Source organism: Leuresthes tenuis, unplaced genomic scaffold, assembly GCF_036924035.1.
Source record: "Leuresthes tenuis unplaced genomic scaffold, fLeuTen1.0.hap1 SCAF_18, whole genome shotgun sequence".
In the NCBI taxonomy this organism is placed as follows: domain Eukaryota; kingdom Metazoa; phylum Chordata; class Actinopteri; order Atheriniformes; family Atherinopsidae; genus Leuresthes; species Leuresthes tenuis.
Window position 1 is genome coordinate 16,608,968 of NW_027325372.1, and position 26,251 is coordinate 16,635,218.

The 26,251-nt window shown below is 41.6% G+C and overlaps 1 protein-coding gene across 1 annotated transcript; it reads right to left on the reverse strand.

The window, feature by feature from the left end:
* Nucleotides 1-2,583: 2,583 nt before the first annotated feature.
* dnah3 (dynein axonemal heavy chain 3) lies at nt 2,584-25,950 on the reverse strand. The gene is made up of 62 exons (XM_072370273.1): nt 25,933-25,950; nt 25,400-25,501; nt 25,077-25,281; nt 24,867-24,912; nt 24,604-24,772; nt 24,316-24,508; nt 23,952-24,147; nt 23,460-23,585; nt 22,521-22,716; nt 22,235-22,414; nt 21,993-22,123; nt 21,800-21,905; nt 21,521-21,699; nt 21,249-21,433; nt 20,213-20,336; nt 19,819-19,972; nt 19,495-19,639; nt 19,124-19,335; nt 18,896-18,987; nt 18,690-18,804; nt 18,377-18,493; nt 17,722-17,901; nt 17,487-17,623; nt 16,979-17,180; nt 16,798-16,890; nt 16,405-16,515; nt 16,179-16,293; nt 15,890-16,088; nt 15,634-15,742; nt 15,429-15,542; nt 14,545-14,721; nt 14,331-14,422; nt 14,017-14,236; nt 13,798-13,932; nt 13,588-13,699; nt 13,210-13,451; nt 12,987-13,087; nt 12,794-12,899; nt 12,548-12,677; nt 12,216-12,452; nt 12,020-12,123; nt 11,646-11,940; nt 11,371-11,550; nt 11,165-11,288; nt 10,912-11,068; nt 10,680-10,823; nt 9,902-10,568; nt 9,661-9,826; nt 9,334-9,550; nt 9,064-9,246; nt 8,701-8,899; nt 8,079-8,592; nt 6,344-7,971; nt 5,987-6,212; nt 5,650-5,894; nt 5,375-5,491; nt 4,990-5,147; nt 4,513-4,680; nt 3,727-3,869; nt 3,415-3,619; nt 3,100-3,237; nt 2,584-3,000 (listed from the first exon to the last, which is right to left on the reverse strand). The coding sequence occupies exons 1-62, from the start codon at nt 25,948-25,950 to the stop codon at nt 2,647-2,649; spliced, it is 12,135 nt and encodes a 4,044-aa protein (XP_072226374.1). The 3' UTR covers nt 2,584-2,646.
* Between the last annotated feature and the right edge of the window lie 301 nt (nt 25,951-26,251).

The following is a 26,251-nucleotide window of genomic DNA, read 5'->3' on the forward strand; positions in this document are numbered from 1 at the left end:
CACGCACACACACAGACCCACTAAAGAGGGAGGCGACAGCAAGGACCGACACACTTTCTAGGTGTTCACCAGCTCCGCCGCAGCTTGCTGTGCTCTTGCATTCAGGAAATTTAAACGCCACAGAGCTGGTCTGCTCCTCCTCCACAGAGAGTGGCGGACTCAACCCTCACCACAGTGTTAGTGGTGTGAAGCATGAACCTCTCTTGTTTAATTTCTAGACTTCATCCGGATACACTGGGTGCCTCAGTCATAATCTGTCACATAATAATCTGGGTATGTTTGAGGGAAGAGGTTGTGCGTTTCCGTCCCCGCAAAGGAAAGCGTCTCTGATCGCTTTATAGGTGGTTATTAATCTTATATTACCAATGACTTAATATAAGTTAGTGTTTCCTGGTTGTGAGAACTGCCTTGTTAGGAAGTTCTTAGCTTGTTAGACCAACATGTTAGGTTCGACATTCAGACCTGAGTACCACCAACATTTATAGCTGCGTCTTGATGATGATTGCTGATGTTAGTGCCGACTGAGCTTCAGTAAAAGATAAATTAACCATTTACAATACCATTACTCACAAAGATACTCTTGTTTGGAAGGCTTTTTAATTACGCACTTTGTTTTCCTTCACATCACCATGGGACATGCAAGCTGAGAACTGGTTATTGACTAATAGTGAAAGCGGAGCATAGATCATGCCAGTGCAATTCTGCTGCAAGCCACATTAAACCAAGCTACTGATTTATGACATTTACTCATCTAAAAACATCGATTGGTGCGTTTAGGTGTGTAAATTCAGTCGAAACCATAGTCGTGGATTTTGCTCCACAATTTGGGTGAGTCACCATGACCCACAGCAGAAGGATCAGTCTCAAGGTTATTTCCCAAAGGAAGTAAAGCCAACTGAAATGTGGCTCTGTGAGACAAGCAACATGTTTCTGGATCGGTGACACAAAATGATGAGTCATTTTCAGTGTCCTAAACTCATGATAAAATATGAACTCATACAGAGTTACTCATTCAGGCAACCATGTCTACAAAGACAGGGAATTCTTCCACTTCATTGTCACCACTTCATTAACATAATGAAATAACTGCAGTAAAACATACTCTGGGGTATCTTTGCTAAAAAAAAAAAAAAGGAAGAATGTCTGTAATGCAGCCACTGTGAAAACGTGTCCCACTCCCTTGCGGCTACAGTCAGACTGTTCGGGGCAGTTGTCACAGCAACCTTAATCAACGTCATTTTTATAGCACGTAGATTTAAACGTTCAGTTATTTATATCTCGCGATTTGAGGTGGGCAGTGCAGCTGCTGAATTTCGATGTCAAGTGAATTTACGTTCAAACCCACAAGTGCTGACTACAGCGAACATCTAGCAAAAGCGACATATGAAAACAACCAGGCAATGCCACTCATGTGATCTTTGTGATGCATGATCATGATGATGAACACCCCCTTTCACAAAGATTTGCTCGGCATTTAGGCCATTCGTGTAAACATTTAGTGCTGATTTGTGGCATCCTGCGTTATAATATGGACCAACCGGGGCAAGAACATTGAAACATTGAAATTGAGCCATAAATCTGGCTGCCAGGACAGAAAATCATTTTTTACACTCCTCGCAAGACTATCGGAGATGGTGAGGAATGCATTTGCCATGAAACTGCAGCCAAGTATAGATGGATGGTCTGCTACCACACTCATATGAACTTATTACCCCTGCTCTACACTCAACTTCTGACCTTAAAATCAGATCTTTAAACACTAGCGTTGCCTTTCACATTTTGATATAACAGTTAGCTGCGTAAATGAGTCTGTTCCTTAGTAACTCCACAGGAACGATCTCAGTATACATGTACAGTGCAAGTATTCATCTTCGTGGGTCCCAGTGGGTTTCTCAAAAGAGGAGAACCTAGTTGGACCCCGACTTTGCTGCCATCTGGTGTTTCACCCGATTAAAGGAAATCGATGGCAACAATATGCACTCGGTTGTTTAATCCTCAGACCAGACATAATTTCAAATGTTTGACGTATACACCACTAACACCATTCAAATGTTGTCATTTCATATTGACTTTACTATCAAGGAGTAAATGTTAACCCACCCTGCAAAAAATTTAAATTGTATTGAAACCGCAAATGTGCATGGCCTCTTATCTTTATGTAATGTCAGCAGTTACTTGCAGATAATCCAGGCTGAAGACTTCCTCTTAGAGCCTCTCTGCTCTAGGAAGAAAATCCACACACCCACAGAGCGAGTTTTCCTCTTGGTAGAGCAGAGGTCGAAAATGTTTGTTCTAAAACCTGTCCTAAGAAACTTTCTGTGTCAGCAAACACCAATATGAAGAATAATCGAATTGAATATGAGAAAATGAATTAATTCCATGTGGATTACATGTTGTTTCAACTTTCATCCCCAGTAAATTTTACAATATATGCAAATCCAGACAGTCAGCTTCATTAGAAGGACACGGTCAATTGTATTTAGGTGCACTTATCCAATATGTCTGCAGTTAAATAAATTACATATATGAAAGCAGACATTTTTTGGCTTTAATTGACAAAAAAAAACATAACTTCTTCATCTTGTGCAAAAACATGTATTTCTTTGGCCTATACAGTAGTTGAGTAGACAGCTCAAAGGCTAATTCTTAGTCGTCCAGCTGACAGAGGCAAGCTACTCCACGGTTAATCCAGTGTTTCTGTGGCCTGTCAGAGGGCAGCTCGATGGAAAGCACATAGTTGGTAGAGTGCCCAGTTGTAGACAAGGTCCCTCGACGGGCGCTGGTTTTGTAAACAGGACACACATAAATATTCTCATGCAGAAACTTTGCCATTTCCCCTGGTTTGAGCTTAATGATGGGTAAAGAGTCAAACAAAATCTTTGGTAAAGACTCCCCAATGACCATGTTCTGTCTGTCCCAGCGAGCCCCTTCCATGAAAAGACCTGTAACATACGCTCCATCTTCTGCTTTTTCATCCATGTGGTTCTCCTCTTTGGTTACCTGGAACACAACCAAGAGAACGAAAATAATTTCTCCCACAATATGTCCCCAGACTGGTAAGAGTGAATATGGTAAAAAGGTTAGGAATCAAATACATGCCTCAAATTCAAAACCAATGTAGTCGATGGGGATAGTGTACTTCCGGGCAAAGTTCTGAGACACTCCGGTAAGAAACGACTGGGTGAAATAAAAGCCGGAGAGCCAGAAGACTGGGGGTGGACCGATATCTATCCAGTCCTGTCCAGATCAACATATGCACAGATATTAGTATCTTAAAATCCGTTGTAACTTTTTTCTTGGTAATGCATGCTGAATGTGAGTTAAACTTGTTTTTACTAAATCATAACTTCATACAGCAGTCACATGCCTAATATTCTCAAGGTCTATGTGGCCCAAAGCAATCATAAGTCTTACTTGCAAGAACTGCAGTCTGGCTAATAGATCAGTCACGTAGCTCCCCAGTGGTTTAAGGGAGGGATATGACTTTGCTGCCCACATATTGGGCACCTTGCCCACCAGCATGCTGTTAAAGACATTCTCAAGCTCCGAAGACATGACAATCTGGCCCTTCAAAGCTTTGCAGATGTTTATCAAGCTGCAACGCACCACTTCTGTAAGTCTGACACGAGGAGAGGAAAGAGTGATCAGCAGTTAATTGGAAAAGGATTTCACGTCTATGTTTATTTATTGTCTTTTCCCAGTCCACACAAGCTGTCATTACAGTACCTATTAAAACGAATGATTTCCTGCCTCAAAACAGTATTCATTGACTCGTCATACATGACTGGGTATTTGTCCATCACCATTTGTATGTCAAAATCTGCTGGCAGCTTAGACAAGATGTCCTCTGCAAGCTCTTCCACCACTTCCTTCAACGTAGAGAGACAACAACACAAGGCTTAGGATAAGACAGCACGCATGCATACGGTGCTTCTTTTTATATGTGCAGTGACTCTGAATTTTTTTATGCAAGTACATTTTTTTTTATTATGTGTAATATGACCATGTTTTTAGACTTTAGACTTTAATAAAAACTTGAGGTTTTTAACCCAGTCAGTTTCAGGTCTGTCCAGAGATAATCTACAGAGTTCAGGTCCAGACTCTTAGAAGCCGTTCCTGTATCTTGGCTTCGGATCCTGAGAACTCTGAAAAAGGTTTTCATTCGCTGTATTGCATCCGATTCCTCTATATTTCGACTAGTACCCCCACATAGAATGATAATATCACCAATGCTTGACTTGGAGGGATGGTGTGCCTGGCTTACTTCCATGTTGTTGGGAATTATGGCCAAATAGTGTTGCTCATTCTTTGTTGGTTCACACCAGAATATTTTGCTTCTTGTGCTTTTTCAGGTGCTCGTTTGGCAAACTTTCAGTGCTTCTCAGAGTTTTTCAGTGGTGACAAAACCCTACCGTCTGTGGGACCTTCTATAGACACATACGTGCCTTCACTAATCATATCAGCATAAGCCAAAAAAAGTAAAGAGAAAATCTGACAAAGGTCAATACAAACCTGAGGAGACTTAGCTCCGCCTCCAGACTCCCTGGGAAGAGTCAGCAGCACTCCATCCAGGAGCTGATTGGTCTCTTGATTATCCTTGGTTATGTCGGCATTGCTATGAAGTCCAAATACACAAGGATCGGCACAAATAGGTAGGCTTCGAATGTAGTTAACATACGTCTGAAATAAGGAAAATACATGATCACTTTCTTTATTAGATAGGGTTATAACCATTACTTTAACACTTAGTCTTCAAAGCCCAATATGATCTCTACATTCTGAGGTTAAAGCAAAATATCTTGCTTTGTGCACACAAGAAAATAAGAAACATTTACTTATAAAGTCTTTATTTACTTATTTTTTTCAATGCAGACCTGTATTTACTGTTGCCTGTGAAACAAGTCCACGTCAAATCAATACTGATAATGATGGCTATGTCAGTATCATAGTGAAGAGTTAATTAGTAATTGATCAGAGCTCTGACAGTACCTGATAGGGTCCATGAGCAGGAACATAATACAGATCTCCCTCACAGAGATGGTACTCCTCCTGCTCAATCAATTCCCAACTATAGAAGATGGACAGGAGTGAAATCAGCAGACGTCTGTCTTTGTCATCCGTCACCCTGCCACCGTAGTTGCACTCCCCTGAGAAAAATGTAATCCCACTTGTTTAGAGGTTTGAGCCATGTTATTACCCACTAATTATATGTGAGCAAAGATATAGGAAAAAGTCATTTGTGATAGAACACACAAAAATATACCCATCCTCAGGTTTAAAGTACAAAGGTACCTACATACTCAGAATATCACCTTTCTGTCTACTTTGTTGTTGTGAATCGATGCCCCACTGAGTGAACAGCTGTGAAACACACCTGTAAGATATGCGAGCGCCTCCAGTGGAACCTCATCATACTCATCCAGGAACATCTGGATCTGCCTCATACTGATGCGCTGGTCAGACTCGTTAAACTCATAGGGGATATTCCATCCTAAATAAAAAAAACGGCAACAAAATGGGGAACAGTTTTACAGAATTTAGTGTAATTACTGTAAGCAGACCCAAAATCAAACAAAAATGTTTAAACACTGCCAAGATAGGCTTACCACACAGCCTAAGTACATACGCATGGTTTACTGTATTTCTCACCCAGAGGTCCAAAGTTCCTCCTCTCCTGAACCAGAGCATGGAAAAAAGTGAGGCCAAACAGGAACTTCTGCCAAATGACCTGTTTATTTGAGCTGCCAAAGAAGTCAGGGTCAGAGATGGGATGACTCATGTAGGAGCGCAGCAGGTTGGCTCTAATTCCTTTAGGAGGCTCATTAGTCATCTTCAGCCCGTTTTGCAGGATACTAACTGGAAACTTGTCAGATGGGTAACTCGTTAACCACAACCTGAGAAGCAGAGCATAAACATATTTATTTTGTGACGTGTTATTGATGCAAAATGGAAGTTCTAGTTCAAATGGGCGTATTGAGTCTGTTACCTAAAGTTTGGGTGTGTGTTCTCTGGGGTGATGGTTTCCTCACAGATCATCTCCAAACTATGCATCCAGCTGGTTGCCAGGTGGCAGTTCTGCAGTACCACCCAGGTCCCGTCCTTGATAGCCATGTCAATCATCTGAGCTGCTATGGGTCCCTGTCCCTGACCGAGGGAAATGGTTTTGGTCTTACTGCCCCCCATTTCTAGGTCATCTGCAAACTTCAGCAGACCTAAAGGAGCAATGTCAAGCTTTATTGAAGTATTTCAGCATCCAAAATAGAACAGTCAAATCACTTTATCCACACTGCTGTAAATTGTACTGGAGATAATGTATTAATACACTGTGTGATTGATTGATCACCTGCAGTTGGATCAGATCCTGGTGACAACACAAAGATGAGAGGAGAGCAGCAGTTTGAGTCTTTGTAACTCCCTGCCAAGTCAAATGTGGGTGGTTCAATGTAAGCTTGTCCCATGTTATCCACAATGAAATCCTGCACAGCGGGAACTAGTTTATCTGGCCTGAAGCACCTGATCACCACCATTCGGTCCAGACCCACCAAGTTGCTCCACTGGTCAGGCAGCTGGTCCTCATGAGGCTTCCCTGAATCATAAAGATTTTTCCATTTGGAGGTATTGTCTTTGACATGTTTGAAAAATCCATCCAGGTTTGGAAGTTTGGAGGCCCTGACAATCTCTGACCAAGATTTGTCAGTCAGCCACTCCGGGGAAGGGTTGGGATACGGGTTATCCAAAGCAATGCCACCGGTGAGAAGGAAACGCCAGACTTGATCATCTAGTTGGCCCTTACCCTGCATGATGCCAACAGTGAGCAGAAGGGAGAAGAGCAGCTTATCCTTCTCAAAAAGTGAGCGGCAGACATTATTGTATATACTGAGGGTGAAGTGCTCAACTATGTTGTCGATTCTTTCAGCCACATCGTCACTTTTACGACTTTCGGAGATGGAACAGAGGTAAAGGTTAATGAACCACGTCAGGGAGTACTGGTACATAGGCTCGATGTTGGCCATTTCTGATATACAGAAAAACAAGATGGAGGAGTGCTCAGCAACTGGACGATAGCCCATGCGAGTGTCGTCAATCTCCTTCTCAGTGACACTGGCAATTTTTTGCTTCTCTGATATCTCCTCAGAGAGTATTTTGGAGGATGACAAGATCTTGATAGCAGTCTCATCCTCCAGGATGTTCCCCTCAGAGGAGGAGAGTATTTCTAAGATCTGATCCTCAATTTCCTTCAGCTGTTTGCTGTTTGCAGCACTCTCCAGAATGAGCTGGTTCTTCTTCTCCTCCAGTTCCGGTTTCTCTTTAGCTGCTACCAGCCCTAAAAGCTGGTCCTGCAAACCTTGTGGAGTGATCATAAAGTTCAGCAGACAAACTTTCACTGCCACTTCGGGGAGATAATGAGGATTCCTCAGTCCAGTGGTCATGTAGAACAAAAAGTCTTTAGAATATTCCACAATATTCTCTCCTATTTTCATATACTCCACACCCTGCTGTTTGAAGGTCTGCTTCAGCAACACAGGCTCAAGTACTGGATCTAGCTCCTCTCCAACTTGTTCCATAAGCACTGGGGTCCCAAATTGGATGCAGTTTTCTAAGATTCTCACATAGTTTCCATCTGACTGTTTGATGACAGCAAGCTTATTAGCTTTCTCCATGTTTTTGATCCACTTGTTGGCTTGGCCTTGCGGATCAATCATCAGGGGCCATCGGCGAGAGTTAAACACGATGATGCCATTGTCTGTGGAGAAGGAGTCCACTGGTAGGCCAGCAATCTGCCATGCCCTGATGGCTACCTGGTTACCCAAGGTGTTACTGAGGGTGAACTCCTCAGAGCAAGGGATTTTCTTCTCCTGGCACAGGATGTGCCACTGCTCTTGGCAGTTTATACGGTAATCCACAGTGAAAGCTCCAAGGTAAGACACAATTCCAGACGAGAGGAGAATGTCACCTGTCAGATTGATGTATCTGTAGATGGGAAATATAATGTGATTAATATTAAACCTTCACCACATCAGAGAACACGTCTGTTAACAGTGTAAAGCAATCTAGAGCGTATTTATATTTTGATTTACCTAACCCCCAGTTGCCTTGCAGCCTCTATCCACCTATCCTTCTCCCCACCCAGTCCTCCAATAAGTTTCTCTGCCCTGACAAGTTTCTGGGAGCACAGTTCAATATTGTCCTCCAAGTCTTTCTTCTTAGTAATCATTGCAGCCAAGTCATCATTCAGGCTCTGCAGTCTGTCCTCAACCTCTTTCAGCTCGGCTCTCTTCACAGTCAACATTTCCATCTGCACAGACAGTTCATCTTCAGCCAGCTTGAGCCTCTCCTTCTTGGGGGCTACAACCTTGGCCACACGCTCATACACCTCCATTGCCCGTACCCATTTACAGAGACCCTCACAAGCCGAAGACACGTTTTTGATAACTGAGGGCTGGAAGTCAGCATTGTCAACAAACTTTTCTCGGATTTTCTTGATGTATGGGGCAGGAATATTGTCTTTGTCATAGGCTTTGAGATGATCTAGAAACTTCAGGTCTCCAAGGAGCTTCTTCGATGGGGCCCAGAAGTCCTCAATCATCTTACCTGCAAAATGGTTCATTTAAACAGTAAGCCTCAATACTGAGCTGAACATTTGTATGTTTTAAGGAATGATACTCGATAAAGATGATTATGTCAATGTTGAGATCTTACCTGAGCCACTGGGATCAGGTTTTCTCTCAGGTTTGATGCCTTTCATGATACAGATAGACTCCATGACCAGTTTGACTGGATCTGGTGGATTTTTCATAGACTTAACTACTGTGATGTCTGAAGGTTTCAAAGTGTCCAGGGCTGAAAGGGCAGCGTTCAATGCAGGCATTGCCTCAGCCAAGTCTCCCTCACACTCATCCTAAAGGAAATCCAATTGGTATCTAAATGAGTGTGTACATATATAAACATCTCCAAACCAAATTACAGCTCTGTGTGGTTTTTAACTTCATAAAAACTACTTACAAACTTTAGAAAAAAAATTAAGTCATACAATAACTGGAATGGCATAGGTGCACTATATACCTTGATGGCTTTGGCTGCCGCCGCTGCTTCATTAGCCACTTTCTCATCAGCAGACACAAGCTCCTTCTTAGCATCCACCTCCACCGTTTCCTTTTCTATCTTGACCATCATTTTGTCTGTATCAGCAGAAGTCCGTATTAGCTCTGGCTGCAAGGCAGTTAGCTCCTGCTGCATCACTGATACCTTTAAACAGACAACAATAATATACAGTCAGTGGAAAAGTCTATGTTTTGCTGAATCTCACCCGGAAGGCTTGAAAGGGTCCGTCACCTGAGATGCAGCAAAATCCAGTTTCTGGAGACCAACAATATAGCGGTTCCTCGCAGTATTCACTTGATTCCGCTTAGCTGTGAGCAGAGTCTTGAAGGTGAGGATGAGTTCGAGGTAGGAGGTGGGTGTGACATAGTTGTGCCTTCTTAACGTGGAGAAGTATCTTTGAGACATATCCCTGACACTTGTCTGAAAGGTCTTGCACATCTCCACCACCCTGAGAGACACAGAAAAGACATGTCGGCCAACTTCACAGTGCAATGAAAATCTAATCCACGCTGACTCCAGAGAACAAAACTGCTTTTGCAAAATAGTCAATTCTCCTACTCCAGTCTGATGTCACTCTCCATTTCCACATCTTCTAGGAACTTGTGGGCCACCATTTCCAAAGCATCATTAGGCCACGCATGAAACCAGTCAATAGTGCAGCAGTTGATCAGGGAAGGGAACATCCTTAGACGGTTCCTAAATGCATCACCGATGGGACTCATGGCTGTTGAACACCATATTCTAAGGTTACAAATACTTGGTCAAATCTAAGTCAGTAAGGATAGGTAAAATAGCCTACCTAGTACAATGTGAAGGTTGGCTTTCACACGGTCAATGAAGAAGTTATACACTGAAAGTGGAGTTGCGTCTATCTTTTTCCCTTCCATCCGTGCAATGCCCTGCGCTTTCTCAATGATGTCAGCGCGTTCATCAGCAGCAAAGATGTTGGGCACATCACCAGTATTAAGCAGCATGTCAATGTCTTCCAGCATGGCTTCGTCCTTGATTTGACTGTCATTGAAGAGAAACACAAGACTCTTTCCCTCAATGCCTGCTTTGAGCATAATTAGTTTGAGGTCGTCACGCCAGTCTGACATGCTGTAGTTCTTGGTCAGCTCGATCTGGAACAGGACGTAATCGTTGATAAATGTGCCCAGTTTAGTGGCACTTTGGCGCCCTGAGCCACCGATACCGACGAGCAGAAGGTGGCCGTTGTCTTGTTTCAGCACACGGCAGATGCGGGAAATGTGCTCAATAGCAAATTTGAACATCACGAGGGACATGGGTGCCTTGCTGCAGCTGTTGTACTCACTGAGGTAAAACTCCATTGCTTCTTGCAAGGCATGCAAGTCTGTGATCTCATCATAAGCTTTAGTGTCAGAATCAGGTTTGGCATAGTCACCAAAGAACAAGCTACGGATGCTTTCATCTTCTACCTTGCCGTCTGGGCTGAGGTGGCTCAGGAGCTAGAAAAAGACCGGAGACGTTTACAATTAAACACAGATGCTGTGGTTTTAAATCTGTTTATAATTTGTGAGATGAAAACGATAGTTTCTAACTTTGCCAGTGGGATTTACCTTTTCCAAACTCATCTTAAAGAAGTTCGAGGTATTCTCTTTGACAATCATAAAAAAAGTATCTTTATCTTCACTGTCGATAAGTCGGTCATAGAAAACACGGTAGACTTCATGAATCCACAGGCGGATCAGTTTATCTCCTTCCTGAAATAATGCAACCAAAAACATGCATAATGGAGAGTTTCTAGAGCACACTCGATCAATTTCTCTGTTTTTTTCTTCCCTCTCTTACTTGCATGTGTGTGTGGGGAGCCAGGAGCACACCACGTATCACTCGAGCAAAGTCTCGCAGATTGAAGATGTAGTGGGACTTGGACGGAGTGGGCAGAAAGCTGTCAATAGTGTCCTTGTAAACAGACATGGTGGCCTGGACCATGATCTTGCCCAGCCTAGGACAAGACAGTATGTGTTCTTGACAAAGCAAAATTGACATTTTCTTCTAATTTATAAACACTGCAAATGACAAACGATAACTGCCAGGTTACCTGTAGAAAGAAGCTTCAAACCCCTTGCTGAAGTGCCAGTCAACAATGGAGCTGAATATCTTGGTTAGCGTTTCATCATCAAAGGAATCAATGGAGATGATATTCAAGTGACGAGTAAAGCGGCCTAGCATTTCAAACATTTAGTTAATTTCTGTGAGTCTACTTACTTCCATACAAAACAAATTAGCATTTTATTTTCAGCATACCTGTAATGTCATTCTTTCCCCCACCAGGTGGTCCCATTGCGGACATAAAAAGTACATCCACTATGTTCAGCCTGGACGTGTCTTTCTTGTCATACCAGTGGTGGTGGTCAATCCACTGTCTTAATAGTTCAATTGGGGGCTGGGCACCATATTTTTCTTTATTTGGCATGTTCAGATCATCTATGGAGAGGAGTAAAAAACTCTTACCAATGTCTCAAAATGTAACATCTAGATTCAATTAGACTAATAAGTACAGTATGGGTGAGCATCTTTACCAACAAAGACGATGCACTTCTTTCCCACCGGAGGGCCAAACACACCCTTTCTCCTTCGGTCCAGCTTTGCCATGATGATATCTTGGGTCTGATTAGCTGAAGTGCGGGCTGAAAAGTTGATGCAGTTGGGGGTGTATCGTTCCTTAGGCAGCTTTACCAAGAAGCTTTTGTTGATAACAGATTTGCCAGTGCCAGTGGGTCCCACAAATAGCATGGGTATTTCGTGCGACAGGTAGGCGTGCAGGAAAAAAAGCTGACGTGCCGTATCCATAGTGGGAATGATTAAGTCTGACACCTGGGTGGGAAAAAACAGTTTCAGGGGAACAGTGGTATCTGTGGTGGAACAGTGACTTGTTTGAAATCGACATACTCACATTGGCTCCAGGTGGTATGACGTTCTCTTCTTTTGTGATTGAATCGGTCCAGACATTCCACTGTCCTTGTCCGTCCTTTAGGAAGTAGTAGTCATAAACAGTGCCTACCAAATGATTGAGCAATCATACACTGGTATTAAAAAGGATGATAATTGGTTGGTAATTATGTGCAGAAATATTGTTGACATGTTGGCACCTCTCTCGGGGAAGAGGTTGTTCTTTTTGAGTTTGATGCTCTTGGGCCGAGGGTGCTCATCATCCATGCCCGCGATCAGAGTGCGATAAAAGACATCAAACTTCCTGCGACTGTCTCCAGTGATGGTACCCCCAATAGACCATACAACCGCAAACAGAAAGAGCCCCTGAAGCCACATTGTTACCTGCTGGCTGGACATATTCTGTGTACCGCTGGTTTCAGATGAAGAAATTTCATCTGGTATTGACAGTGTTAGCACAAACATACACACTGATTAATACAAAGGCCAACTAATTTTTCACTTATTAACTAAATGCACTTTTCTTACTAACCCATCAGGCAGGTATACAGCTTCATTAGACCATAGACCAAGTGAATGGGAGATGTGTGCACCACAAAGCGACACTTCCCATCTATAAAGTTCAGACAGGGCTGAACTAACCAATCAAATAGGTCCATGATCTAAGGAGAAAAAAGAACAAATAAATAAACATGGAGATACAAGGCGATCTGAAAGTAGCAGCATGCGTAACTGGCTTTGGGATGATCCAACAAGATATGCATATCTGTAACCTCACCAGCTGCATATGTTCTGTACCCAGGCATTTGGGCAATGTGTTCATGTAGGAATCTCTTAGAGGAGACCATCCTAGCTGGTGAGGTTCCATGTAGATCATACCACACCTTCCGATTCAAAATCCACAACAAATGTCAATATTTTTGCTTTCTATTGCATGTAAAAGCCTTGCAGCTTTTATCTTGGTTACCTACCTACTGACAGTAGCGGGTGAGGCTTGCTCCAGGTCAGCAGGTTCAAAGATCAGACTCATCTTGGAACTCATCTGAATGATCTCACCACTCATCAGACAAAGCTGGAGGAGACAGTAAAAATGACTTGTTTGAAGGATGTTGATCGCAGATAAATTTCTCACAAAAACAATAAATGTCCCAGGGAGCAAGTAGCTACCAAAACAAAGATCAGGATGTCTAGTACCTTCTTATTGTCATCCAGTACAGTATTCATGTTCTCAATCCAGACAGCATCGATCGGCCCGTCAAAGAGGATCCACTGTCGATCTTCTGAGGTGGAGATAGCCTGATCCCTGAAGGAGGTGGCCAGGACGCCATCAGACCATTCGTGGCTTACTGGATCGAAGCAACCATAGAGTTGGCCCATGGTGATGGCTTTGGGGTTGATGATGCAATAATTCACTGCAAACTCCTCCATCAGCTTGGCTAAATGAGGAACATTTGAGAGAATGAAAAGTTACAAAAATGATAAAAGAAAGAAAACAAAAAGTAACTTTCAGTAACAATTTGCTAATGGATTACAAGAGGTCAGATCAAGCAAAATGCAATAACAAACACCTACCTTTATAAAGGTCTCCGAGGGCAGCAGCAAGAACTTTATAAGCAGAGGTCTTTCCCCCAAGGGGGTCTCCCACAATCATAAAGCCGTGACGTACCAACATCATCTCATACACCTATATACCAAAATAGAAATTAAATCATGATCATGTTTATGTCTAGTTAAAACTATCATTAGTCTTAAGCATCAGAGAACAACAATCTTCTTCAATACCTGGATGATTTTCCCAATGAACCAAGGAACAGCCTGGAGGTTAAGCTTTTCAATGTTGTCATTGAGTGCTTTTAGAAGTAGATCATAGTCTGGTTTTGGAAGAACAACTCCAGGAAATAAATCAGAGATGATACCCTGTGAGAAGCATCAAGACAAAGATAAGTTAGCATGAGCAAACTTAGGTTATACTGAACGTGGTGGTAGTACAAAATCTGGTACCTGAAACAGTGGCACATCCTGTGCCAGAAACTTTGCCATGTTGACATCCATCAGCGCCCTAAGCAACAGTACACTCTCGTTCTCTTCGGGGTACTTGAGCTTCAGATTCCCTGCTGCAGTCAGCACAGACTTCACAGCACGCATACCGTAGTCATAGTGGTACTGGGAGGATAGTTGCTCAGAGCACAAACGATAGGTGGCCACAATCTTCTGAGCAAGACTGTCATTGAAATTTCAATAAGAAGTCTGGTATCCCAAAAAAACAATTTTTGCTGATGAAATTACATATTTACTAAAATGATTTTGTCTTATACCTGCGAGATTCAATGAACCCCATGGAATATAATGAGATCTCTCCAATGAGACCATAGTCTGGTACCATCATAGCAACTGTACGGAAAAGCGCCTTCAACATAGGATTGAAAGGCAGACATTCAATAGCAGTCCATTATTGTTTACAGTAGGATACTATATTGTCTACCGTTGCAAACTCTAGATTTACCATCAATAATTTAACTTGACATGCACCTTTAGATTGTCAGGCAGCTCAGCCCTGCCAGCATAACCAGGGTTCATGGTGATGAAGACAGAGCAGGTTGGGTTGAGGGAAAGCTCTGTGCCCTCAAACATGAACGTCTTCAGATCCTTGGCAATAGCCTGTTGTATGCAGAGTATTTGCTGAGCCACCACAGAGAGCACCTCCACCTGTGACACAAATGCTTTCCCAATCAAATCATTTCCATTGTTTCAGTCAGATGTTACATTAAGCAGGCAAAAGATTCTTCCACAAGTTGTTGGTGTCAGCTATGAAAAATGATGTTTGCTTAATGAATGCTCAGATGCAAATAGCAATCCCATGTGCTCTGCAGAGAATAAAAATAGAAAGACAGAATAGAAAGAAGATGAAAATCATTTAAAAATTCAGATTCATGCTTATTACCTGCCACGTTTTTTTTTAGGAAGATCAAAGAAGATATGTTTACAGATATAAAACATGGAAATTAATGCAAAGCTATTAGGTTCAATAACAACAAAAAATACTCAGTTATATAAGAAAATTGAATTGGTGCAATGCAGAAATAGCTACAGTTACATAAGCCTTTTTTTTAGCTTGTGTTAGTTTGAAAACTAATAGCAATGTTTTACATGAATTTATATCTTTCTAGGCAGCAAATCGTGTGCAATGGCATGTCAAGTAAACAATCTATAAGCATGCTGTGAGTTTTAACCTTATTAGTTATCTGAGAGGCTAAAGTCAACAGCTGAGTTTAGTCACGAACATTGTTTCAAACATTAATTCTGAATGAATTCTTTTGTTAAATTGGTTGTTATCTGCTTAATAGGTAGCGTGTTTGTGTCACTCAGGATGACCGATAAACACAGTTCATCGTTCTAATAATGGCAGAGCTCACCTCAATGCGATTGAACTCGTCAAAGCAGGCCCAAGCACCAGACTGAGCCAGACCTTTGAAGAACTTACTCATGGCCTTGTAGTCCAGACCATCAGAGCAGTTGAACACCACACACTAGAGACAATTTATAGTTTTGACATCAGTATTAAGAAAAAAAAATCCATAAACTGTATATTAGTAATTTATTGTAACAGCTTTGGTGTACCTGTTTAGCCAAAGCTTTTGCCAGATCCTTTGTGGTCTCTGTCTTGCCTGTTCCTGCAGGACCCTCGGGAGCTCCTCCTAAATTCAACTTCAAAGCCCCCATTAGGGTCCTGATACATCACAAAGTCAGTGAAAAAAAAGACATGATAAACGACAGCCTTTCAATAAAAATTAGAAGTCACATTTTCCATAACACAAACATTTATAGGTTTCAAACTCTTCAAAAAAAGAATCACGGACCAAATTAAATGAGTTACCTGTAGCAGCGATCAGTTAGTGGGGTGATGACCAGGCGGGGAGAATTGCCCAGGTACTCGTAGCCATATTTCAGGCAGGTGGTAATCATGCGCAGCATCACCTCTCCATCCTCCCAGAAGTAACGCAGTTGAGAAATCCAAGCAAAGTCATTTAGGGAGGAGATCCGGTCATCTGCCAGTTTTACCACAACATCTCGAGCTAGCAGAGGGAAAAGGCGAATAAATCAAATTAAAGAGAACACATTTAGTCTCCTTCAAATGGCTATGAATCTTGGAAGTTAAATATTACCATGAACATCTATCACAGTAAGAGCACCAAGGGTCATCCTGGCCCCCCCTGGTAGCTTCCCACGCACCAGCTCCACAATGTCAGCAATCTGGTCATTGCACTTGTCCACATAAGCCTTTGGAATAAAACTACACTTTAGACAAAAATGTATAATAACGAAGTAACATTTTCTGTGAAGTTGTTTTTTATTTCTGAAAATATATTGCAGATGGATCTTAAAACTGACAGGCAGAGAGTTGGTCTGGATGGCTTCAGACACTTCCGTGGTCCAAAAGATGGAGGAGGCACAAATGACAACTTGACCAGGCCACTGCAACACCCACTTCTTCCGGGGTAGCTACAGGAAAAACAGAAAAAAGTTCAAATATGACATAAAAAGCAACATTTACACAACATAAACCCATCCAAAGGGTTAATCTGAATGCGTGTAATCAGAATGTAAATTTAAAGAAACTTGGTCATGAACTTTTGTCCTCCATAGATTTCAGATTTCAGTTAAAACATTTCAGTAATGAATGTGTCATTGTATACGTCAACATTTGCACACATCTGCATTTAAACAAACAATCCAAATATATACAGTATATACATATATATATTCTGACAAATTTCCAAGTACCTCTGCATACTGAATCACTCCTTGATGAATGACATGTCGAACACTCTTGAGCATCAGCTGCTCCACCTGCAGCAGCCACTTCTCTACCATACCCTAAGAATTTACAACATGGATGAAGTCTGTCCCCAGTAATATGTCCAGTGAAACATTAAGAATTAAAAGAACACACAACTTTCCATACCTTTGCCTGGGCTGGATAAATCTTTTCAGTATAAGGCACACTCTCCTTCTCAGAGCTGATCATGCCAGTGATCTCCATGTCCTCTGTAAATTCGAGTTTGGCGATGCCCTCAAAGCACTTCTTCAGGTGGGGTTGTACACACAGGGGGTCTTTGGTCTGAGACAGAATCTCCAGTAGTTCATCATTTGAAAGAAAGAAGAATCTGGAAACACGGTGAAGATGACAACAACATAAGAGGCTGAAATGTTAATGGATGTGAAACAGCTGTGTCATTTGCTCTGTAACGCCAGTGAATGTAGGTGAGTCTTTCACACTATAGGTATTTCTTTGTTAACATAATATTTTCCATCAGCAGTTCTCTATATTCTATTTTATCCAGTTAATCTGTTTCACTGCAATATAAGCTACCCTAAACATATTTCTAAGATCCTCAAGGAGTACTCTTTCAATAAAAAATATCAACAATCTTCAAATGCATTGCTATTAGGGCAACTTTACGTAGTCAAACCTTGGGAAATAGAGCCTCTTCTTTTCCAGGTAGGTATTGAGGCCTTTTTGAATGTCATCCAGGTACTCATTGGACTCTTGCAGCCGTTCTAGCATGTTGGGCTGGTCTGTAGCCACCAGAACACGAGTATCCTTAACCTGGACCAGTGTAATCACACACAAGTCAAAGCGAAGGACATGAGACCCAATGAAGAAAAACATTTAAATAGAAAAACCGTATGTTGTAAGGATCTTACAGCCTCGGCAATGATATCCTTCCAGTAGCGGTCAACTATACCAAACTTGCGGCCCTCCTCTGGCATCTGGGCAATGATGTCCTCTGAGCTGAAGATGGGTTCGAGGTAGAGCCACGTAGACTGACACGTCAACATGGCATCTAGGATGTCCTGCATGCTCAGCAGCTTGTCCTCCCATTTCTGAGTAGGAAAATAATGGTGAATGTCAGACAAATAGAATATACATTATGTGGTAACAAAATGATATTGGTAGGCGTTAGTGTATCTCAGTTATAGCATTTATGGTGTATGGTACAGCAATCCAAGAAAAAGTAAACACTATACACAATTAATTAAGGTGCATGGAAAAAAGGTCAAACAAGAATAAAATTGTCTTTTTAAATATCACTAGAAACATAAATCATATAGAAGAATGTCAATAAAAATATATCTATGTAGACTGATAGGACTACTGTATAATAACTTATGTATATTAAACTTTGTTTATGCATAAGTTATCTTGACAGTTGCTCTGGCATCAAATCAAGCTTATATTTTCACCTGCTAAAGTCCCTTCTTGTGATTAGTATAATCACTAATGTCTGCAAAGGTTTAATTCCCTAACCCTAACCATCCAATTAGGGACCCAAGTATAACTGCCTATGTCACATCTTACCTTACATTCAGCCTCTATTGGCTTAATAAAAGGTGAGCCTCTCATGGTTTGTGTCTTAATGATGTGGTCATCCAGAAGGACTTGGATGTCATCCACAGCTGACACAATTTTGGTATCCTGTCAGAAAATGAAATACAGGTTGTTATCAAAAGTCTGTGTTAAGGGTACGGAAAGCATTATGTTCTTAGGCATTTCTTGCAATAATTTCACATTCGAGATGTGATTCCTTGGAGGATACATAGCTACTGACAATGTTTGAACAGCTCAGCAAAAGTGTCTTGTGAAAGTAAGTGATTGTACGTGTTGGTCATACGGTATCTCTGTAGGCGGAGAAAGAGAACTGTAGGGTGGCCCATTCTTTTCTCATCTTCTCCATTGATTTTTCTAGGGAGAACTCCTTACTGGCTGATGCTCCAATCTCTTCCAAACTAGGTCAAATGCAAATGCATTCTCTCATTAAAGCCATCCTCTAATTTTAGGGTATGGTGTGAAACCCGGTAAGCTGTTGGTGGAATGTACCTCTGAGAGAACTTGGAAAGCCCGAGGTCCAACATGGTCTGCAGTGAGCTGTTCACATCTGGTTTGACATCGAGGTTCACAATGCTGCTAATCTACAAGCAAACACAAACGGCAATGAATTATTCACGTCAGTGTCACACGGCCGGAGAGATGCAGGACACTCTGTCCTTGCGCTGACATCTCTTATAGTGTCAGCTGATCTAATGAAGCTAATAAATTTAAGCAGACCTTCTCCCAGTGGCGATCCTTGATGCCGGGGTTGCAGATGGTTATCAGAATGGGCAGGTGGTGCTTGAACTGGTCTATCTTACTTTTAAAGCTTTTGGCCACACGACAAGGCCCAAGAAGATTTGAGAAGGTTTTTGTCAGTTTATGCGTTGTCCTCCACATCCCGTCCAACTCATCAGAGATTTTCTCAGCATCCAATTGCAGGAAAGGACCTTGAGGTTAAACCAGGACAGTATTAAAGCAGTTTGAAGAAAAAAAAATGTGTCGGCACCATTTCTGATCGTTTATGCCTGTTGGAGTATTCAGAATACAGCAAATGTGAAAAAAAAAAAGAAGGAAGAGGCGTAATGTCCGGAGTGTATGTTGCCTACCATTCAACCACACTTCTGACATGCTCTCAAAGTTCAGCGCAGTGTTCCACAGCTGTTCATACGGCTGTTTGTCAGCAATCAGAGTTTGGAGCATTGGGAACTGGCTTATTTCCCTGTCCAGCAAAGTCTGCTCTTTGTTGATGTCCTGTTCAAATACAGAGGAGTTGCATCTCTATTTTCCAGCAAACGTGACTTTCAGAAAAAAAGGAAAACCTGAGTTCTTTGGATATGAAAAGTATCTGTTCTGCCTTTCCACTTCCTCTTCTCACAACCATGTGCATTCTCTTCTCACACTGTAGGGGTCTAGGGGGTAGTGTCTCTTACCTCGAGCTCATTGACAGCAGCCTCCAAGCTGGATGTGATTTGAGAGAGCTTTCGCACATTGTTCTTCATCTCCTCCATGTTCATCACTTCCTTCTTCCTAAAAGCCTGTATCTCTTTGTCCAAGTCCTGCAGTGTCTGGTCAAACTCATAGATCCTGAGTCAGTCAAGAAGACATTTGGAAGATTTGATATGTTCAGTTGTTGACTTTTACATTCAGGAAAACAATATGGATAGAACACCAACAGAAAACACATCGTCTGAAGTCTGGATTTTGATGCACTGCACTCTTTTCTGTAAGAAATTAGGTGAAAACAGGGAAGGAAGTAGAACAAACAACCACACTCTTGGTGGTTACCACTTGTATGAAACCAAGACTAAGCATTTATCTTGTAACCTTGTTTGGAGATAGGCCTCAGCCTGTTTTCTCGTGATGACCAAACGAGCCTTATTGTTGTCAAGCTCAGTCAGGATCTGACTGGGCCACTGGAAAACACGGGAGTTCAGCCTCAAGTCATCAGCTGGAGGAGGAGAGATTCACAATAGAACATAGTAAACAAAGGAAAGATTGTGAAACAAGTGAGACATTTTACTATTTCATGAAAAATTGAAGCTCACATTGAATTTGATGGCAGAATGACCTCCTAATAAAGTTGGAAAGAGCCATGTTTACTACCGTATAGCGTCCCCTCTTCTTTAATCAACATTTGGGAACTGAGGACACCAGTTTTGTGTTTACGGACAATGATTTATAGAAATCTTCCTGAGCCTGTGCAGAATTTCACTGAGAGAATCTTGCCTGTTTTTAATGCAGTGCTGCTTAAGGCCCTGAAGACTGTGCATGATGTCTTTAGATTCTCTATATTCTCTATCTTTTCATGATATTATGCACTGCAGATGGTAGAATATACAAAGTATTCCCAGTTTTACAATGAAGAACATTATTCTGAAATTACTCCACAATTTGTTGACACAGTTTTTGGGAGATTGCTGACCTCTGCCCATCATTCATTCTGAGAGACTCTGCCTCACTAAGGTGCTCTTTTTGTACCAAATCATGTTACTGGCCGGTTGCCAAACAAACCAAATTAGTTGCATTGTGTTCCTCCAGCTGTCTTTTCTTAGCACCACTTACTTTTCCAGTCTTTTGCTTGTCCTAATATTTTGAGATGTGCTGCTGTCCTCAAATTCAAGATGAGCAACTTTTTTTCATTAATACTGAAACGTCTCATTGTCGACACCAGATGTTTTTTATTAACAATAAAATATTGTTTTATGAGACATGTAAATCATTGCATTCTGTTCCTATTTTCATTTTCTACAGTGTCCCAAATGGGTATTTTCGTAAAAATTCAGTTAATGTGTCATTTTGAAATGGTTATATGTGTTATTTCTTTTGCTGTCATTACAAATAACTGCAATGTAGGACATACAGGGCAGAGTGGCATAGTCCAGAAGGAAGCTGAGACGATGGGCTGCTGCATCGATCTCATCTATCAGCTTGTGAATGGTCACATCACTGCTCTGTTTAATATATTGGTTGAGAGACACCAACTCTTCTGTAGTCTCAGGTGTTCCTCTGACGGTGTCTGTTATGTCCTCATACTTTTGACAGATCCTGAAAACAACCCCAGAATGACTGATGGGTTATGGGTCTTGAAATTCCATTAAGAAAAGATCACGAAATGCAAGTTTCCCCTTCTACCCTTTGTTAAGCATGCGATTCTCCTCCACTTCAAACGTGATGACCATGTCTTTCAGTCTCTTGGCACAGTCACACAGGTATTCGTTCAGATCACCGGCATACAGACAGAACATGGACAGGTCCACTGTGATGCGCAACAAGGCGATCTCCTTCCATAAGTGATCAATGTCCTCAATTTTCTGAGAATTCAAACAGAGTTAGAGGACTTTGGCAAAGCAAGTAGAGCAGGGAGGTGAAAACAGAACATTACGTCGAATTTAAATGTGGGTGTTTGATTACTTCAGCTAATCCTTCCAATGAGTGCTTCTCTTTGAGGAATGCCGAGATATCCTGTTTTGCTGTATTATCCAGTAGATTGCTGTACTTTTGATAAACATTCAGGTACCTGAAAGACAAGATGCAGTATTAACATCTTGTTTACTCTGGATAGTACATAAAAAAATGCTTTTAAAAACAATTCGAGTGTCATCACTTTTTGGGTCCCACTGTGTTCTTGTGTAAAACATCTTTGGCTCTGTTGACGAAGTTTGTGACCAAGGATTCATCAGGCCTGATCGAGCGCAGATACAAGTTATTGATGTCAGGAAAGAGGTTACACTCCACCTGGCCAAACAAACAAGTCATATGTGACCTACGCACGTTATATAAAACCACAACACATAAACACTGCATGGAAATAAAAATGGATGGATATGAGGCTTTTAAAGTTTGCACCCTTGGAAGTTTCTCAGCACACTTGATGATCTCCATGAAGGCCCTGTGAATGACCTCCCAACATTCCTGCAAGCTGGGAACAAATTCAATGTGAGGCTCATCCACTCGCAGCTTAACCAGCAGCACCTGACACTGGACGTATCTCAACTCGTCAAACACCTCTCCAAAATCATTGCCCTCCTGAGGAAAATAGAACACAGGGCTGATGCTGATGACATTGCACAGCATTATCAGCAGTAGGCTGCATGATTTCAAATACAGCAACAAGAACGACAAAAGTCCCTACCTCATATATCATGAAGAACTGAAGTAAGTCCTGCAATGATTCTATGACCAGGCTTCGGAGGTGCAGTGACATGAGTGCAGCCACACAGTTGAAGAATTCCTGGACACCATCTGGGCAAATGTGTGCATTCTTGGGTAGGAAGGGCAGCCACAGGTTCTCATAGGTGACAAAGAGCGATGCACAGAGAGGTAGCCACCTTAAACAAGAAGGAGTTGATGAGTTCTTTTCTGCCCATTTTGTTGAGATTAACTGTAAAACATACAGATTAACTCTAACCCAGAGATACAAGTCATAAAGGTAATTAATACAAAAAATGTGTTTTTTTCACTCAATTTTTCAGCCACTTATTTATTCAAAAGAATCTGGAAAATTCCCCTCAGCCGTAGGAGATGTTAAAACACCCCAAATATATATATATATATATTTTAACTAAAGTGTACTTTTAATAAAGAAAAAGAAGTGGACAGAAGCCAAGTACATATATTTTCTTAATCCCTGGTGCTCACTGACATTATCGACATTTAGCTGACCCAAGCACGTTTTATGGATTCATTCTGATATTCTAACAGAAAAAAAGGCTTCCAAGAAGATGGAAATTGAATACAGCAGCCAGTTTCTACAGATTACACTGGCTCATATTTCAACTGTACAGACAGACATCCACGGCTGCTACAAGCTCTGACAGACAATACAACAGGTGCACAACGAAGAAACAATGGAATCCTTATGGAAGTTAATGTAAACAATCCCCAGGAAGGCATGACATGTGTCTGACAAAGTAGACAAGATGGAAACCTGAGCCTGAACATACAATGAGATTTACTGGCGTGGCTGTGTACATACAGTACAGCTGACGTGAGTAAATGCAAAGACACACTACACAAGCTAAGTCCGGACATCAGCTTTTAGTCTCTGCCTGTCCAAACCGGCAATGCTCACGTTTGAAGCAGTTCCTCTCTCGTAGCTTGGCACTGTCTCTGAACAAACTCTTCAAACTCAGATGGCAGGAGGGGGAGGGCGGCAGAGCAAAGGTCTTCCAATTTCACAAATCTCAAAGATGAAAAGCTGAAACAAGAAAAAAGATGACTTTAATTGGTTTTGTAGGTCTTAAATAGGTTTTGTAAGTAAAAGTGGTGCAGAGCTTCCAAACGCTTGTGCTGCGTTTTCTTGTTCGGTAATTCTGATATTGTGTTTTCGATCTTGGAATCTGAGCAGGATTAGCTGCTTTGCACTCAATAATTTACAAGTCAGTTTCTTTACCAAATATAGGCCTCTCAACAAAATTAAATTAATCTTTTAACAAACTGCAACTGCGATGTTCAGACATTTGAATTTTAAAACCTTTTATGATCTATGGAATTAAATACATTTTATTTTTCTCGGGCAAGTATTGCACAATTCAAAAGCCACATGCTTTGTGGAATATATCACCTGTCTATCCAGACATCCTGCAGTAGGACCATAATGGGACAGATAGCGAACAGATGCTGGCTTTGCCATATGCAAGCTTCCTTGAAGGTGAGGGTCCAGGGTACCGGTGCACGGATCACCCTTCTGGGAAAAGGCTTGGGGATGCTGGATATGGACAGTCGCTGGCACTCAGATGGGTCCATTAGAATGTAATCCACTGGCCACATGATCATATATTTATGAATGCATGAAAGCTTATTTGTATTAATCATATAACAAATGATTTTGTCTATTAAATCAAGGTTAATGGACAGGTGTGTGAATAGGGTGTCTAAACTAAGCATTATTATCAATAAAGAATCTGCATGTTATTTATTTATTTTACCTATGCTCTTCTTCAGACTGATGATATAATCTCTCCTGACCTCCTCTACCATGTTATCCCTCAGAATCTGGAGGTGTTTACTCGTGTCCTCTGTGTCGGGAGGCAGCAGCTGCATGATGTTGAAAATCTGCTGGTGAGGCTGGGGGGCCAACACGGAGCCGGGGACTCTGGTGTCGATGTAGTACACATACCTCTGTGTGAGCAAACTCCCGATGTGTTAAAAAGAAATGCCTCAAGATTTCTGCATCAGTGACTGAGCAGTCCATGGGTGAATTTGCTGGCACTTGCCTCCAGGTCTTTATCAGTAGGTTCATTCTGAATGGCCCTCATCTTCTCCTCTTGCCTGTGAATGATGTTGAGCTGCTCTTGGGGACTCGTAGGCCGGCTGCTGGGGGTTTCTATGATTCTAGGCTTAAGCTTTCCCAGAGATGAGTTTGAAGCATGCGACAATGTCTCCCTGTGAACGTATGAGTCAATCACATCAAGTGCTTCAGGTCAAGGAACATAATAAAAGTTAAGCTATTGCTGAGATGTGCTGAAAGTCTCATTACCATTTCCTTCGTGTAACTGCTTGGCTCCTTCCACATCGAGTAGCTGCTTACAGGCTCATTAAGATTTTTAAAAAAAAATCTCTTCCAAGAGGTTTTCAGAAAGGTGTCAATTAATGTGAACATGATAAATTGTAAGAAGACAAATTCAAGAATATTACATACTCATACAGTGTCAGAAAGCTTTGATACAAGATGAACTTGAAAGGATACAAGGCCCTGACGCTTTTGCTGAGGACCGTCGAAAACTGCGTCTGTGCTGGAGTTTATCAATCTTCAGGTGTTGGGCACCAGGGCTGTAGTTGTTTCCAATAGACTCACTTGGAGTTTGGTGGTGGTGCTGCTCTTTAAACGGAACCGCAAGAGTCCATGAATTGGTCTGGATGATGGGTGGGTAGTGACTGTGCCTTAACACTGTCTGATGAAATAACAAATAAGATGGTGTAACAAGGGTCAATATGCTATGCTAGAGGCTAATGCATGAGCAAAAATAAAAAAAAGCCAGATAAAAGTATTGCATGAGCTGATATTCTTACTTGATATAGTTCTGAGGGCTCAGTGTTACATGTCAAGGGCAAAGGCGGAGGAAAAGAAAATCCTGTGCTCTGACTCATATTGTAGATGGAGTCATCTTCCATCTGTGGCACAGACAGAAACAGTGAGAAAACACACTCAGTTTTAATTCAGTGAATTACACTTTTTTTTTTGCTCATTGCTTAAAATGTGTAACTCAATAGCTGAACATTTATTCTCGCCTGCTTCATTAATAAAAAGCAAATTGTAATTAAATGTCCAATACAAAAAAGTACATGTCTGACGCAAAGAAGGAAAATACGTAATGCAGTCTAGTTATGAGTAACAGTTATAAAGTTTCTGTAACCATGACAACAACACTGCAAGGATAGATTCGTTTCCTGTCCAACTGACAACGAAGGTGCTCTGCTTACGCCCGAGTCCCAACCGTCCCCAATAACTTATTAGTTAAACTCCTAACTGTATTATATTGTTAGAAAAATAAAAATCTGGCAAACAGGTATGATAGGGAATCAAACAAAAAGCGTAACGTTACCTGATTGAGCCGTTCCATCTGTACAACAGATGCAATGGAGGAAAACATAAAAATAAAAAGAATATATGAATGAACATCACAAACATTTGCATTTTTGTAAGATCTGAAGAGAAAAGAAACACTGAACACAGGGTTGTACCGTGTGGGTTACCTTCTTCCGTTTGCTGCAACGTTACACAGGCAGGATATCTAACTGGCACCAGCTTTGTGGCTGTTCCACATGAAAAACCTCGGTCAGCGACATCTATAGCCAACCATTAGTCTGCCTCTTATCAGCTGAACACGATTCTGTCAAGCTGATGCGAGTTGAGACTCCCTG

What these genes read in the sequence shown, in the direction of transcription:
- dnah3 (XM_072370273.1), bottom strand. An exon ending in CAGTCTGAAGAAGAGCATAG is followed by an intron (nt 24,148 to 24,315) that starts GTAAAATAAATA and finishes TCATGTGGCCAG; the next exon opens with TGGATTACATTCTAATGGAC. An exon ending in TCATACCACCTGGAGCCAAT is followed by an intron (nt 11,941 to 12,019) that starts GTGAGTATGTCG and finishes TTTCCCACCCAG; the next exon opens with GTGTCAGACTTAATCATTCC.